The sequence below is a fragment of the Sarcophilus harrisii genome, chromosome 3 (genome assembly GCF_902635505.1).
Source record: "Sarcophilus harrisii chromosome 3, mSarHar1.11, whole genome shotgun sequence".
NCBI lineage: Eukaryota > Metazoa > Chordata > Mammalia > Dasyuromorphia > Dasyuridae > Sarcophilus > Sarcophilus harrisii.
In genome coordinates, this window is record NC_045428.1 from 520632696 (window position 1) to 520649452 (window position 16757).

Below are 16757 nucleotides of genomic sequence, written 5' to 3' on the forward strand. Positions count from 1 at the left end.
AGTTAAAAAAGTACAACCAGCAAATCGTAGTATCGTAGTCTAGTAAATTTAAGCAAGGAGTAAAGGACTTCCAATTAAATCTGAACTAGCAAGATACCAGTTTTCCCAACTTCCAATTAAATCTGAACTAGCAAGGTACCAATTTTCCCAATTTCCTATTTCTTCTCCTCTCTTTTTTTTCTTTTGGAAAGGAATTATCAAATGACCATCCCACATATAAATCATACACATAAGCATATACATAACAGACTAAAAGTCCCTCAAACATAACAGCAATAGTTACACAAGTTTAACAATTTCTATCCAAAGTCTTAAACACAGCACAGTAATACAGTGAAAATTCTAACAAGTCGACCACTTTCCCACTCCCCCCATCAGTCCGAATTACATCAGGAAAAGTGGGCGATGCTGTCAATTGCTTCTTCAAGCTGAACAGGGACCATGTTCAGTCTGCGAGGGGGATGGGTCTGTAGTGTGGGGAGCTGACAAACAAAGGTTTGATCTGGGTCCCAGAAGCAAGTCAGTATATCTGCAATTGACCAAATCTAGAAATAAAAACAAGTCTAACAAAGAAAAGTTAGAACAGTCTGAGATAGAAAAACCGGTCCACAAGGACTGCTACAAGATGTGGCCTCTCATTAGTTAAAAACCTTAAAAAAACTTGAATATCCAGACACAATATCTAGTAACCAATAGATGACCAGACTAAATACTTATTTGCTCAAGTATTTAGGATATAGTGATTACACATAACCAGATTGGAAGGGGGGGGGGGGAGCAAAGTCGCACTAAATTTCACTCCAGGGTAACTAAATGGCTCCTATAGCTGAAGTAGCAGCAGTGGGGGGAAGAGTTTAAATCTTTACAAAAGATCCCTACTCCCACCCAACATTTAAAGTAGCAGAAATCACTGGGTGGGTGGGGGAATCCCATAAAACCTACATGTCCAGCAGAGCTGGATTTAAAGCATATAATCTATTTCTATCTCATTTCAAATAATAAAACAACATAGTTTTTTTCTCTCCTTCTGGCCCCATGTGGCCATTATTGCCAATGGACTTCTCCTAAGCCCAGCTTGGCCAGGGATGAAGCTTTCAGAAAAGTCCTTGTTACATACTTTAGGTAAAATTAGGGGCACATGATCTCTTTCAGGCAGGTTAACAGAACTTCTTTAACAAGCTATTGTTCCTTTAAGATCTTATACTTAAGGATAACCAATTCATTTCCCAAATTTAGAATCATCTTTAAATTCCTAATCAAATGTTTTCACCAGCTGGAGTTCAGTATTGAAATAACCAATTCCCAAATTTGATCATTGTTCTTAAATTTAACTGAGCTCTTAAGTTACCGAAACAGACAAACAAATTACAAACAATTTCACAAAAATCACATAGAACACAGAGCACAACTAGACTGTCTAATAACATACAAGACATACAGAACACTGGTCACACTTAGACTGCACAATTACGACATTCAGTAGGACACTAACATTAAAGCCAAACCAAATGGCGTTTTTTAAAACCCCCAGTCTTTGTAGATAGCCCTCTGAGCATGCAAAAACGGAAGGGGCCGGCATTACTCTAACACAGGATGACCCAAGCAAGGAAAATGAGTCCCATTTTCAAATTTATATACTTCCTACTCGATGGAAGAAGTGGGAGGACCTCTCTTAGAAATGCATTGAGATGCAAAGGATGGGCCTTTGTCTCTGGAAGAGAGTTGGACAGAAAGAGTTTCCTCAAGCAAAGCATCTGCTCCAGGAAAAGAGTTTTGAGGTGGCAGAGTGTCTAGATCACACTCCAGTAGCGACCCCCACGTCCAGTAGGCCACTCATCAACCAAGCAAATGGCTCCCCCAAAAAGGGCACCCCAAGTGACAACCGTACAACCGTGCAACCGTGTCCGGTTAATCCGGTTATTCACTAATCAACCAAACCAAACAAACAAAACAAGTCTTAAAACATAACCAGATGGTACCCTAAAAGGTACCCAGACAAACTTACTCTCTTGTGACCGAAATGGGGTTGTCTACCATCAGGCTTTTGCTGCTGGAAACTGCTCTCTTTCCCGGAGGCTCTGTAAAGAAATCCAGGAGGGCCCAACCTCTCCAGGCCAAGAATTCAGATTCACAGCCACCCCGCCCAAGACAGAGACCCGAAAGTCTCATGTCTAATCCTGCTTATTTTCTAATCATCTCGCTGGGGCCTCCAAATGTAATGTCAAAAGAAACTGAGCAAGACAGAGATTAGAGACCAATTCAATAGTTTATTAAATGGAGAGAAATACTGGGATCCATGTTGATCCCAGGGCTAGAGGAGACTATCATCTCAAAGAGTCTAGCCCCAAGTCTCTGGGCAGGGTGCCTTTTATGGAATAACAACAATGGAGGGACCTAGGTGGGGATAACCTAATAGAAGGAGGTTACTGATATTCTAATGACATTAAGGAATGTCTATAAAACCTTTATCTCAACCATTAAGAGGAGATGGTCATAACCTAAGGCAGAATTACGAAATAGGACAATTGGAGGAGCTGGTCACCCCATTAAAAGGCAACTTTGACATAAAACTTGAGCCAATTCTTCTTAGCCTCAAATTTGTCACTATCCTTTTGGAAATACATTTTACAGAACTGGACACAACTGGACACAGTACTCCAGTGGTTTGACTGGCCATAATACAATAAGATTATCACTTCCTTGATTCTGGACATAATATTTATGCTGATATGACCTAAGTTCATATTGCCTTTTTTTAATCCACTATATCACACTTGTGGACATATTTAAATTCACAATTATTAGAATTGTAGACCTTTCTCATATGAAATGACTTCAAATCAATCTCTCTATTGTGCAATCCAAGACTTCTTACACTTTTCCCATTCATGACAAAATTTTAAGTGACCCTGTCTTAAATCTGAGTCAGGATATTTCTGGTAGTGTTCGTGCATATGTAGTGCAAAGTACATATATCTGTTTAGAGCCAAGGCTGCAATCAAGTTGCAGAATGCAATACAGGCAAGCACTGCCAAAAACACCTTGGATTCATTATGTGTTTGATTTTGAATTAATTTTTGGTCGTGTTCAGAAGTCTTTTATTGGTACCAAATTTTTTGTGACTCTCCACATTCAGTTCTCACAGTCCACCGTATAAGAAGTTTTGCTCTCATCTAAGCCAACAATCTGTCAGTAAGCAGTTTCCCTGTGGCACAAAAACAAAAATTAAACAGTTCTTGCCCTCACAGAATTTACATTCTAATAGAGAAAAAAAATTTTTTGTGTAATTATATACAAAAGACATGCAAAATAAGTAAAAAAGTCATTTTAATAAGGAAATGTGGTCTACTGGGGAAACCAGAAGAGAAGATGGTGTTTGAGCTGGGCTTTGGAGGAAACTAGAGATTTTAAGAAGCAAAGATAAAGAGAGAATGAAAATTAAGGAGAGGAGATAACCTATGCAAAGGTATGTATGGGAGCAGAAGATGCAATTTCCTGGGTAGAACAGTAGGGAGGGGTAGTTTGACTGGAAAGGAAGTCACATATAATAACCTTGAGAAAAGTAGGTTAGAACCACTGTCAAGGGCCAACCAGCTTGGAATCAGGGAAACTCATCTTGTTGAGTTTAAGTGGCCTCAGACACTCACTCAGCTGGGTGACCCTGTGCACAATACTTAACTCTTTTTGCCTCAGTTTCTTCATATGTAAAATTAGCTGAAGAAGGAAATGGCTAACCACTCCAGTAGCTTTGCCACAAAACAATCAAACAAACAAAAAATCCAGCCAAATGTAGGTCACAAAAAATCAGATACAACTGAACAACAACACTTGGATTCCAGACACAATTTTATATTTGATTCTAGAAGGTCACTGAGTTTGTTGAGCAGAGAAATGATATGGTGAAGCTTGTGCTTCAGAAATAGCACTTGAATTGTTGAATTCGTAAATTTATTAAGCATTCTATGTATGATTCTACTCAAGTCATCATTAAAAATGTTGAAAAGAAAAAGACCAAGGATAAATCCCTGCAACACTACTACAGAATTCCTTCCAGGGTGACATGTATTCATTAATCAACATTCTTTGGTTCTAATTGATCAACTGGTTCAAACTATCATTGCAAACAATGATATTGGAGAGACTTTATTAATACCTTCCTACAGGGCAGATATACTATGTCCATCACATTCCCTTAATATAATAGTCAATAATAAAATAGTCATAATTCTGTCAAAAAAGCAAAGTAGGTTACTGAAGCATGATTATTCTTAATATATCTATGCTGGCTCCTAGTGATCGCTTATCACTAGGAGCCAGCATAGATATATCTTTCTACATACTCACAAATTGATCCTTTAATATAATTCATTCTAGAATATATTTTTACCAGAATTGAAATCAAACTTAAAACTCAATATTCTAAAGTACTGGCTTTATTTTTTAAAAATGAGAATAGTGTTCACCTACTTCAAATATTGTAAAACTATGTTTCTGTCTTTCACCACATTTCTTCAAAAATATCAGAGTGATTCCACTCACATCTACTTATAATATGCTAGAATATAGTTTATATGAGACCTATTGAATTTCTTGAAGGTTACTAATACATTTTACCATCTTCCCATTGATCATAGCTTTTCAATTCTGTTAATCACTTTTTCCCTTATTTTTACTTTCATGAATATAATTTTCCATAGTAAACAGAAGCAAAAAAGAAAATGACTAGTTCTACCTTCTCCCAGTTATCTTTCCATCCACGCTAAGCAGGAATTCTTTCCTTTCCATAAAGAAATATATGTCAGCATAGCTTAAAGGACCATTTTGTTGTCCTTAGCATTCATCATAATGCTCACATTGGACTTTAAGTCTTCTGACACAATTATTAGAGGATTTTCCACTCTTATATTCACTATAGCCTATGTTATTACTTATATTATATATTATTTAAAATGTTGAACAGAACAGAGCTGAGGCTAGATTTCTGCCACACTCTACTGCAGAACATATTCCAGGATGACATGGATTCATTAATCAACTTTCTTTGGTTCCTCAGTTTCCCCTTCATTTGCACATCTCTCTCAATTCTTTGAAAATTTAAATTCATCAAGGAGCTCCTGATTTAATCATATCAGGCTCTTTAGTCTTATCTTTCCTATTTCTTTCTCCTTCAACAAATGTTTATTAAGACTATATTATGTAAAATGTGTTTTGGTGTCAAACAATATAAGCAATCTCTGACCCCAAAGAGTTTGTAATTTCATAGAGAAAAGAAGCTATGCTTAAATATGATATAAGATAGAATATAAATGTAAAAGAAAAATGGAGACAGAAGACTATGAAAATTTGAGGAAGAGAAATTGTTGTAAAGGAGCCAGTATCTGAGTTGGTCTTTAAATGAGAAGAAAGTTTTAACTGGCTAGAGATGTGTCCTGAATTCCTATCAGGAGGAGGGAATGCAATGAAGTCAATGTCTAAAATATAGACTGTGGGAAGAATTGTCCCCACAATTTTGTTCGAAGAGAGATCTCTTAAGTTGATCTCCTTTTTAGAGTCTCAGGATTTTCTGAACTCTTTGAAGTCTGTACTTCTAAGATACAGGATACTAGATACTAGTCAGACTATTCCTGGCACATAATATTCTTATTTGCTATAAACTTGAAGAATACTGATCCTTTCTTAACAGAGCTCTTAGTTCACCAAGTATTTCTCCATTGTTGATCAGAATCAGATTCAGAATAAAATTTTCTATTGCAGCTTTCTTTACTTTTTGAAGAATTAAATATTGAGACAAGTTAAGAATTTATCAAATAGTCTGCATTTAATTCTGAATAGTTGAAATAGATAAAGCAATTCAGGGGAAAGAGATAAAAGGAAGATAGCCTATAACTGCTATCACTAAAGTGATAGGGAGATAGCAGGCCTATCTTTGTTGTTTTTCAGTTCTTTCAGTCTTATCAGACTCTTTGTACCCCTTTGGAAGTTTTCTTAGCAAAAACTGGAGTGGTTTGCCAATTCCTTCTCCAGCTCATTTTTCAGATGAGGAACTAAGGCAAACAGAAGTGACTTACCCAGGGTCATACAGTTAGTGTACATATGAGGTCAGATTTGAAGTCAGGAAAATGAGTCTTAAGGGACATAAAAATTTCACTTAAAATAAATGCAGAAAATGTAACATTTTAGTACTTTTCCTACCAAGACAAACCCAAGAACTATTTGAACACAATTATAAAATACTTTTCACACAAATAAAGATAGAGCTAAACAATTAGAAAAATATTCATTGTTTGTGAGTATCCTACACCAACATAATAAAAATGACAAAACTCTGTAAATTAATTTACTTATTCAGTACCTTGCCAATCATACCACCTAAGAAATATTTTTATGGAGCTAGGGGAAAAAAAAGATCAAGAATATAAAGGGAATCCATGGGGGAAAAAAAAGATAAAAAAAGGTGGCCTGGCAGTACCAGATTTCAAACTGTTAAGTGGTAAGTATCAAAGCAATCTGATACTGGCCAAAAAATAGAGGACTGCATCAATGGAATATATTAAGTACATGATACATAGTAGTAAATAACCATAGTTGGAAAGCAGTTTGGCAGAAACTAGGAATAAATCCCTATCCCATTTTCTATCCCAAGAAAAGGTCAAAATGGGTACATGATTAAGATATATAAAGGGTAATATCCTAAGCAAATTAGAGGAGCATCGAAAATTTTACCTGTCAGAATTATGGATAACAGAAGAGGGGAGACCAAACAATATAAAAAGGCTGATGGGAAGTAAAATGAATAGTTTTGGTTACATTAAATAATTTTGCACAAACAAAATCAATGCAGCTAAAATTAGAAGGAAAGCAGGAAACTGGGTGGGGGGGAATTATAGCAAGTTTCTCTAATAAAGTTCTCATTTTTCAACTATGTAGGAAATGGAGTCAAATTTATAAATATAAGAGCCATTCTCCAGTTGGTTAATGGTCAAATGCTGGAGGAGAGGTGGAAAAGCAGAAATACTAATACATTGTTGCTGGAGAACATTTTGGAGCTAGCTGTCCACAGGGCCATAAAAGTGTACATTATCTTTCACACAGCAACACCACTAACTAGGTCTGAATCCCAAAAAGATGAAAGAAAAAAGAAAAGGATTTATTTGTACAAAAAAAATTTACATTTTTTTGTGGTAGCAAGGAATTGGAAAATGAGGGGATATTCATTAATTGCTGCATCTAATGTTATACGTAATAGGTGTTTAAGGGATGTTGATACAGACATAAATGCTATGTATGAGTAGAAAAATTCCATATCTTTATCCAGTTGTTTTTTTTTCTTTCTTATATTTGTCTAAAACAACAGCTTATTCCCCCCACCTTTTATAACCCCCAGCTCTCCCTTTTCCTAACTTAAATATTTCTGTTGAAAGCATCAATCATCCTCAAGTTACTAGGATTCCTAGTTGAAATCAGCTTTGACTATTCACATTCCCTTAGTTCTCGAAACTAGTCCATTAATTCTGTCTCCATAAGATTATTTAGTCACTACTGTCTTATGTCTCAGAGAGGTCATAAAAGATAAGAATTGCAAAGAGGTTATTAGATCTAGCAATTTATATTATTATATCCCCAGCTCCTTTACAAAGTCCCTGGCACAAAGTAGGAACTTAATAAGAAATTGATTGATTGATTAGATAAGTGTGATATGAATGACAAAATATACTTTATGACCTTCATTTACAACTAGACAGATGATTCCAACTTATTAAGTTTTAAGTCCATACCACACACCATTTGGTTAGGAGCACACCTTGTTTTTTAGGACAACTATGAGGAAAGATTCCAAAAATGTGTGGAGCCAGAGAATCTCTGGGAAGTGTTTAAAACTCATTAAACTAAAGAAAAGCAAGAGCTTCATGGGGCATGAGGGTAAGGAGATAAGAAATAAAAGTGAGGGCGATGAGTTACAGTTACATGTAATATATGCCCTAACTTTGACAGGCTCTTCATGTTGATCAGGTGGCAAAATAATTAAATACTTCCATATTTTTTCAAGCTGAACAGTTAAACTAGTTTCATGCTTTGCTACAGATATCACTTTGCTGCCTTGAGAAGTGCTAAAAGAATCAGAATAACTTTGGTTTTAAATGACTAAATTGTTAGTAATTTTGTAATTTATAGACTTCTGAGAAGTTTCAGAAAATAAACCAGATGGTATGTAGCAGTGACCGTTTGCTCAAGAGAAGTGCTGAAGGAAGCAATCCTCCTAAGCCACTTAAAAAACTACGCTTTGATATTGAAGGAGCAGATGAAGCAGATGGAAGGTATGTACTTTTCTATTAGAATTACACTGCTACATTCTAAATTTCTGCTACCGGACTCAGAATCAGAGGAGCCTTTGTTCTGAGATATGCTATTGACTAGTTTTATTTTAAAGACAGTTACCTTTTCTGTGCCTCAATTTCTTTATCTGTCTATTGGGGAAAAAAAACCCTAATCTTATTTCATAGGATTGTTTTGAGATTAAATGGGATTATAGATGAAGATTTGAAAAATTGAAATATTACAAATGGTGTCATCACCTTTTACTATGGTTTATTTGAGAAATAGAATATTTAATAATAACTATTGTGATGCTACTACAGTTTTACAATTCATTAACACTAAAAAATAAAGTCATTCAATCTTAAAAAAAAAAAGCTGAATTAATATTTTAATGAAAATTGCTAGAAAAAAATTATGTAGCTCCAAGATTTGGGGAAGATTTATATTTGATTTACTTTCATAAGCTTGTAAAATTAATCCATGCACTAAATAAAATAATAGCACCCAATAAATGTATAGTTAAAACTATACACAATGGACTATGATAGTCCTGGGGTCAGAATAAAAATCTAGAAATTTGAATCCCATCTACCTTTGACTTTCTCTGTGATCTTAGGTACATTACTGTATCTTCAAATCTTCAGTTTCCTCAACTATAAAATAACAATACAAATACCATGGAGTTACTGTAAGGATCAAATGAATTGATATTTTAAAAATACTTTCTATAATTAGAAAATACTATATAAACATGATCTATTACAAATGTACATACATACATATATATAGGATAATACTGCTTTTTTTTTTTCTCACAGCAAACATCTCCCTGGGGAATCTAAATTTCAACAAAAACTTGCAGAAATGAGTAAGTATATGTAATTTCTTTGTAGATGCTCAAAGAGAAACAACTATATGGTAATTTTAGAAATTGAGATTAGAAAACTTGGCTTACAAAAATTCATATGTATAAGAATGACAACTAAAGAGTGTTTCAGCAAACATCTAGTAAGCACTTACTGTGCTAGGTTCAAGGAAGATAGATTTCACTTGTCCTCAAAGAGCCTATAGGTCTTCAGTGATCAAGGGATATTTGACATGTACATGTCATAATAGCAAAGGAGAGTTCCAAGAAATCTTAAGTTGTAAAAGGAGGACCTTTTTCTTTATGAAAATGTTTACTAAGAAATTCCTCATACAAAGGAATTCCCCTATAATACTTAAAATCATATCTAATTTTTTAAAATAAATTTTTACATAACTTTTTAGAATTATATCTATTGTAAAAAGGGAGGTATGCTACTTGTAGAAGAAAAAAGATCATTATTCTGTATGTTTTTTATTTAATTTTTCCCCCCAATCAATGAAACTCCTCCCCTTTCTCTCTGCCTTACAGTCTCTCCACTCTCATTTGAGTTGAAAAAACCAAAACTAGTTAGAAACATACACAAACAAAATAAATTGCTTTATTTGGCTACACCCAAAAATATATGTCTCAAGATGCTCTCTGAATCCATCCCCTTTCTATCAGGATGTGGGTAGCATGTTTCATCATAAAACCTAAGAAATTTTGTTGGTCATTGCATTGACCAAAGTACCTAAATTTATCAGAATGGTTTGTCTTTATAATATTGTTTTTGTATAAAATCTAGTTCTGGTTTTGGTCACTTTACACTGTATTATTTACCAGAAGTCATCCTTTATTTTTCTGAAACTGTCCCCTTTTATATTTATTCTAAAAGTTTTTTATGCAGGAATATTAATACGGTATAGTATTGGTTAGCTATATGGTATTGTAGGTACATAAAACTAACATGTGGCTATCATTATTATATAGAAGACATTTACTTTTTTTGCTGCCTTTCAGCATTTTTAGAATAGTGGTATTCTGTAAGCTGGTATTCTAGCATTCATTCTGCAGTAATCTATCATCATGTGAAATGCAGTGTGTAAAGCTCTTGGAAGAACATATATTAGAATAATTCTTTTAAGTTTTAAAATTCATATATCAAATAAATTAATTTTAAACTTTATCAACTAAAATTTAATGACAAAAATATTAACTTTTTTACACATTGAATTGAAATGTATCATTTTCAAAACTATTCTTTCCATTATTTTATAGAATGAAATTTTTCAAATCGTCTACTTTTATCTCTTTTGGTACTTTGCATTGACTTGTACTCTTAAGAATTTTAACTCTCAAATGTTGTTGTTCAGTTATTTTTCAATTGTATCTGACTTTTGGTTGATGTTATTTGAAGTTTTCTTGGCAAAAATACTGGAATGGTTTGTCATTTCCTTCTCCAGCTTATTTTACACATAAGAAAACTGAGGTAAATTAGATTAAGTGACTTGCCAAGTTCACACAGCTACTAAGTATCTGAGTCCAGATTTGAACTCAGCAAGATTTGAAGCCATTTAATAAATATACTATTTATTAACATGTAATGAATTTTGGAGGTTACATAGTTACAGTTAAAAACAAAAAATACTCTGTGAAAATCTGTATTGTGATCTGCAAGTACAACTAAGTTGCTATAGTTAATTCATTTCCTGGTGACCCATTTAGAGATGAGTAACAAGCTTCTCTTTTTAGGACAGTGTCAAAAGGCTTTGTATTCTGAGCCTAACTAAGCAGCTGAATAATTCTACCCAAGAAGTAGGCTTAACTCCTGTGGCTCAGAAACTCCTGTGATTCTTCATACTTCTCAAACCTTATGAACTCTGAAAAAGGTTATCACACGATGCTGAGGTCTCTGGGGGAAAAAAAAAATCTCCACCTAATTGTAGTCAGTCCATTTTATGTACTTTTCCAGAAAAGCCAAAACTAACTCATCCCCAAGCACAATTCTTAACAGTTGATATTTTCAGTTTTTTTCTTTAACTGTTTCAATTATTGGATTTAAATAACTCTTTGTGAAGTGACAGCAATTTTTGCTATCCTTGGGCAGGTAGTTTTATCTCCAAGGAGTAGCTAGTCATAACTTTGTAAGATTAACTTAGGTTTTAGGAGGGCAGAGATAGGACCAACTTGAGGAGAGCACACTGCTCAGGGGTGATTTCAGGTCAAGCCCAGTAGTTCCAAGGAAGCCAAAATCTTTGGTTTATGACATGGGGCTCAAGTGGCCAGTTTGCATATGGTTCTCTAGCAGAGGAGATTCTATCTGTCTGTTTCTCTCTACTTCTGTTCCTCCCTTCCTCCTTCCTTCTTTCCTTTCCTCCCTTCCTCCCTCCCTCTTTCTCTCTCTCCTTCTCTCTCTTTCTCTCTCTCTCTGTCTTACATACACACACACACACGTATAAAAAGTAACTTGTTCTTATTTTTAGCATTCTCAATTACTTCGTTATACTTCATACTTTATAAATAGAGTGGTAACAGTTTGAGACAGTAGCGCATTCTCAGTTCTAGCATTGCCTCACTGTGGGACAAACACATGGTGGTTATTTTTTAAGTCTATTTATTCTTGTATTTATTTTTTAGAAACAGCTGTGGTATAGTTCTTAGAGCTCACTATTTAAAAGTAAGGCTCAAAGTCAGGAAGAACTTGGATTCAAAATTCACTTCTAACTCCTAAAAGCTCCATGTCCTTGGATAGGTCATCTAATTTATATGGGTCTCAAGCAACTTTCTTGGATTCATCTAAAAATTATTAGATGGGCTAGGGAGTGTGAAACCAGAAGTTTATCTAAATCTTTAAGCTTTTGTATTTTATTGGGTTTGGTCCAATATAAATCTGTATTCTGTAGCAAATAGACTGTTAACATTCTTAATGGATTTTGTTGTGTTTTTCTTTAGCATCTACTCGTACAAGAATGCAAAAACAGAAAATGAACAATAGCATGGATACCTCAAGCAAGGAAGAAAAGTGAAAATCTTCTCAGGATCTTGCTCAGCACTGTGTATGCCTCTCGTCTTTGTTCATTTGACTTTCCTTTACCAAACAGCATACAATCTGGTTTGTTTACTATCATATATAGTATAAATACAGGTTTCAGTTTGAGGGGAGAATCTTTTAGGGACATTTTGTGTGAGATCCTTGAATTACTTACAGTGTTGTCATAGTATGAACAGTGGTTTTGTATAAGATGTAGTGTCTTATGCAACTATTGCCACTTTAAAGTTGTAGGAGATTTTTTTCAATTTCTAAAGAAAATGTTGTGTTTTGCAGATTGGGTATAAAACCAATGCAGACACACCCATCATTATCCTTCTGAATACTATGCCTTATGATATAGCATGTGTATGATATCTGCCACTTTTATTAATTTATGTATTTCTTTTTAATTTAATGTGGGCACACTCGGGAAGATTTTCCCATCTTCCAAATGCAAATTGGTTGATTGCTCATTCATTTTTATTATCTTGCCTCTTCAGCCAAAATAGATATTGAAAATTAGAGAAATTACTTGAAAAAAAAATACTGATTTTTTTTTATACATTAACACTTTATTTTATTCTTAGAATCTGATACACTGTTTATTTTGCAAATCTTGTAACATAAGTACAAGCAGAAAGCAAAGTATAAATTCCTAATTCTGCCGTACTACTGATAACAGGTTCCACACCTCAGCACTAGGAAACATTCTTGTTGTTTCTGTCCTCCATCATACTTATGTTTGAAAGCTGGGCATTTGACAACATATACCAACTAAATTACTGAATAAAGTACTGGTCTGAGTACTTGAAAAGGGCCATGTGTGTAAACACTGTGCCCCTCATAAAATATAGTCCATGTGCACTTTTAATCTTATTCTGGATCATAAAGAATTAAAACAGAAATGAATTGTACAATAGATGCTAACGACACTATTAGCCACGGGAAGCTGTACCTTTATGCTTCTGACTGAAAAAAGGATCATATGATAATTGTTCTTCCATTGAATTCCAATAAGGAAAGCTTAAGTATTCTCTAGAATGACTATTAAACGTCATCTATGCTTTAGATTTTCCTCTTAATTCAACTATTGAAACCAGGTAACCTAACACTTTTTTGCATTTTACAAAACATTATTTCATCCTAAAATTACAGCTCAACAGATATTTTTGGGGATAGCCTTCTTAAAATTTAGACATTCATTTATGGAGGTGAACTTTTATGCAGCTGCTCCAATTCAAAGCATCTACATTTTGTGGAAAAATGCTTTTTTGGGGTACCCAAAGGTATATTTAAAATGTTGTGTGGGTAACTTATTTAGAAAGTGGAGAATTAAAAATAGATGATATTTAAGATTAGCTTCATCTAGGTTTTGGAAGAAATCACTTTTAATCAGTATATATACCCTGAGCCTTTTTAAAAATTCACTTACCCTGATTTGAACTGTTTGTTAGGAAATGAAATTTTATTTCATGGTCAGTTAAATTTTAAACTTTCATGTTGTATCTGACCGTGTTGCACATATACTTACAAAAGCATTAGAATATAAATGATTTCCTCATTTTTACATGGCTTTCATGAAGACCATTTTAGCCTGTAAGTCAAAGACTTGCATATACTTTTGCTATATTTACATTAGGATAAACGCTAAAGATTTAGGAACTTAAGAGATATACATTGTACAGTTCCTAAATGTGCCAGCAGATCTCTCTTACTGATGGCTTGATACTTTGTTCATATGATTTAAAGTGTACATTTAAAGTGTATGTTGCTATTTTCTATAATTACTAGCTACTTTAAGAATAAAATAGCTATTGAGACTTCAAAATATTTTCTTCAGTGTCCCATAAGTGTATGTGTGTGTATCTATAATATGCAGATAAAGTGAAGCATTTTTTATTATATGAGATGAGTGAGAATGATTAATTCTCAGAATTAGAATTTTTAATTTTTAAATGTTTTTCTGAAACTATTAACCCAATTTTTGCCATCATTTAAGAATGTGAAGGTATCTTGTTTTTATAGCTCCTTTAGTCATATAATTTGAATTGAAGATTTTTCGTCCTTGGCCATTTCTAAGTTTGTATTGTCATGAACTTATATAAGTAGAGATGTACACTTGGATAATATAAGTGGTATTATCTTTCCTTTTTAAAAAAAATCATTTGTCTCTGGAATTAAGAGATAAAAGGGTGAAGAAGAGAAATTTGTAGAAGCTTGAAGTCTGATCTAGGTGTGGTAGATGCAGGTAGGTAGCATACTTGATAGAGCCTTGAACTTAGAATCAGGAAAATCTGAGTTCAAATCCTATCTCAGACACAGGAAAAATTATATGATCTTGGGCAAGTCACTCAACCACTGTCTTGTTTTAGTTTCCCCAATCAGGAAAATCTAAGTTCAAATCTCAGACCCAGCAAAAATTATGTGATCTTGGGCAAGTCACTCAACCTCTGTCTTGTTTTAGTTTCCCCAGCTCTAAAACTCTGCTTCCCAGAGTTGCTGGGAAGATAAAATGAGATAATATTTTAAAGTATTTTGTAAATTCTAAAATACTATGTACAGCTATTATCATCATCATCAATATCATTATGTAGTTATTTTTGATGGAACAGCTTTTAATTGTGGTAAAGATCAATCTTAACATTATCATACTATTTTCCATTTCTACACTGAAACATTAATTTTAACAGAATGCTTTAGCATTGTTAAAAGACAGTAGACAAGTGGTTTGGTAAAGATTTTTAACTCTAAGTTCCCCTGGACTTATCTTTTATGCTACAAGAAAATAAAATGGTCTCCTTAAACTCTTAAAAGTCTTACTCCCACCTGCAGAAAATAAGAGTTCATTCTCCTATAGCCTTCTCCTTGCTGTTAAAGTCCCAAAAAATTTTAAGAGGGCTTTTACCACTAAAATATTGCTAAATAAAACCTAAGAGGAGAATTTTAACACAAACTTAAGAACAATGCACAAAAGTCTTCTTAAAACAATTGAAAAGGAAGTCGAAGGCAGTTAATAAAAGTGTTCTGGGTTTTAAATAAAAAAAGGGGGGGGGCAGGAGCAAAACCATCAGGTTCACTGAATGAAATGGCAGATCTGTTATCACTGGCCCCTGTCATAAGTTTGGAATATCTGAATTAAAGTAGTAACTTCTTGAATGCAGCTCATCCCAGGACCTAAACTGTTATCCAGATCCACTTTGTGTGGCCACCATTTGGTGTTCTCTGGCACATAAGCCAAACCCTCCTACTCCCATCAAAAAAAAAAAAAAAAAATACCAAATGTTGGCCCTCTTAAAGGTGTTCTGAAAGACTGCCTTATTTTGGAGATGGGGAGGGGATAGTGTTAAATAAAGACTTCCTTTTTTTTTTATCCAAGTGTCAAGATTGTGGCCAAGTAATAGGGACTATCTTATTTCTTAGTACATTGCTTTTTTCCATTCATTCATGAATGTCTTCATCAAGGTACCTCTTAAGGAACCTCTTTTATCAAATAAACTCCCTTTCATTATTGTTGTAAAAAAAAAAATTCAACTTCTCAATATAATTTTAAAAGTAAAACCCCTCATAATAATTCCATCCTTTGGTCTCCTAAATATCGTCTGGAAAAAAAATGTTTGAACCATTCGAGAAGGAAAGATACTGTTTCCCATGGCTATACAAAACCCTTTGAAAGGGTGGGAACCTTAAGGCCCAGGTATGCCTGCACAGAAAATAAAAGTGAAGAAAGACTGGCAAGGGGCAACCAGAATTATATCCATTAGAGATCTTTTTGGATCAAGAGAGTCCTCCCAATAATTTTTGGATCCAAAATACTGTGGGGAGTAAGTGTGCTGATTTATTAGATATAGGATTCTGGGGAATAGGAACTGCAGTCCGGATACTAAGGAGTGTAAACATAAAGGTATTGTTTTCAAAGTCTGTTTCAGTGGTGTATGATATTAATTGTAGAAGGATGATACAAGGAAAATCAACAAACTCAATTCTAGCTGTTCCTCAGAGTAAAATGAATACCCTGATTATTGGTGATTGTACAAGGGGAGCCTAACAAAGAAGGCTATGTTCTGTAAGAGTCTTGAGAGTAGTTTGATTTTGGGGGAGTGGGGGGGGGTGTCATTTTCTTTTCAGTAGCAGACCTAACTGGCATTCTATACTGTGAATAGAGATCATTTGCAGAAAGGAAAAGTCTCTTGCCCTATGATGAGGAACAAAGGTTGGTGGAAGAGGTAAATCAAGAATTACATGAATCACAGCATACTGACAGATTTGGACTCAGGAATCCAGGAGCAGATCCCACCACTGCCATTCACTATCAGTGTGACTTTGAGCAAGTGACTTCATATTCCAAAGCCTCAATTTTCTCATATGTCAAATGATGGGGTTAGGCTTGACCATCTCCGAGGTCCATTCTGAAGCTATGAGTCTTTGATCCTACTAAAAAGGTGGCTTGAGATGAGCATGTGGAACAGGTTTCCTAATTTGAGGTCCACAGACCACTATCCCCTCCAAATATCATTGGATAGATTCTAGAGGCTCTGGGAAATTACCTGTGGAAAGAATTACATC

General features: G+C 34.4%; 1 protein-coding gene across 1 annotated transcript in view; it reads left to right on the forward strand.

The window, feature by feature from the left end:
- The window catches only part of RB1 (RB transcriptional corepressor 1), a 175873-nt gene extending 160422 nt beyond the window's left edge, over positions 1 to 15451 (forward strand). The window contains exons 25-27 of the mRNA XM_031961928.1: positions 8173 to 8315; positions 9135 to 9184; positions 12116 to 15451. Coding sequence (XP_031817788.1) covers positions 8173 to 8315; positions 9135 to 9184; positions 12116 to 12189 — 267 coding nt within the window. The 3' untranslated portion in view covers positions 12190 to 15451. The remainder of the gene's footprint in view (positions 1 to 8172; positions 8316 to 9134; positions 9185 to 12115) is intronic.
- The last annotated feature ends 1306 nt before the right edge of the window (positions 15452 to 16757 follow it).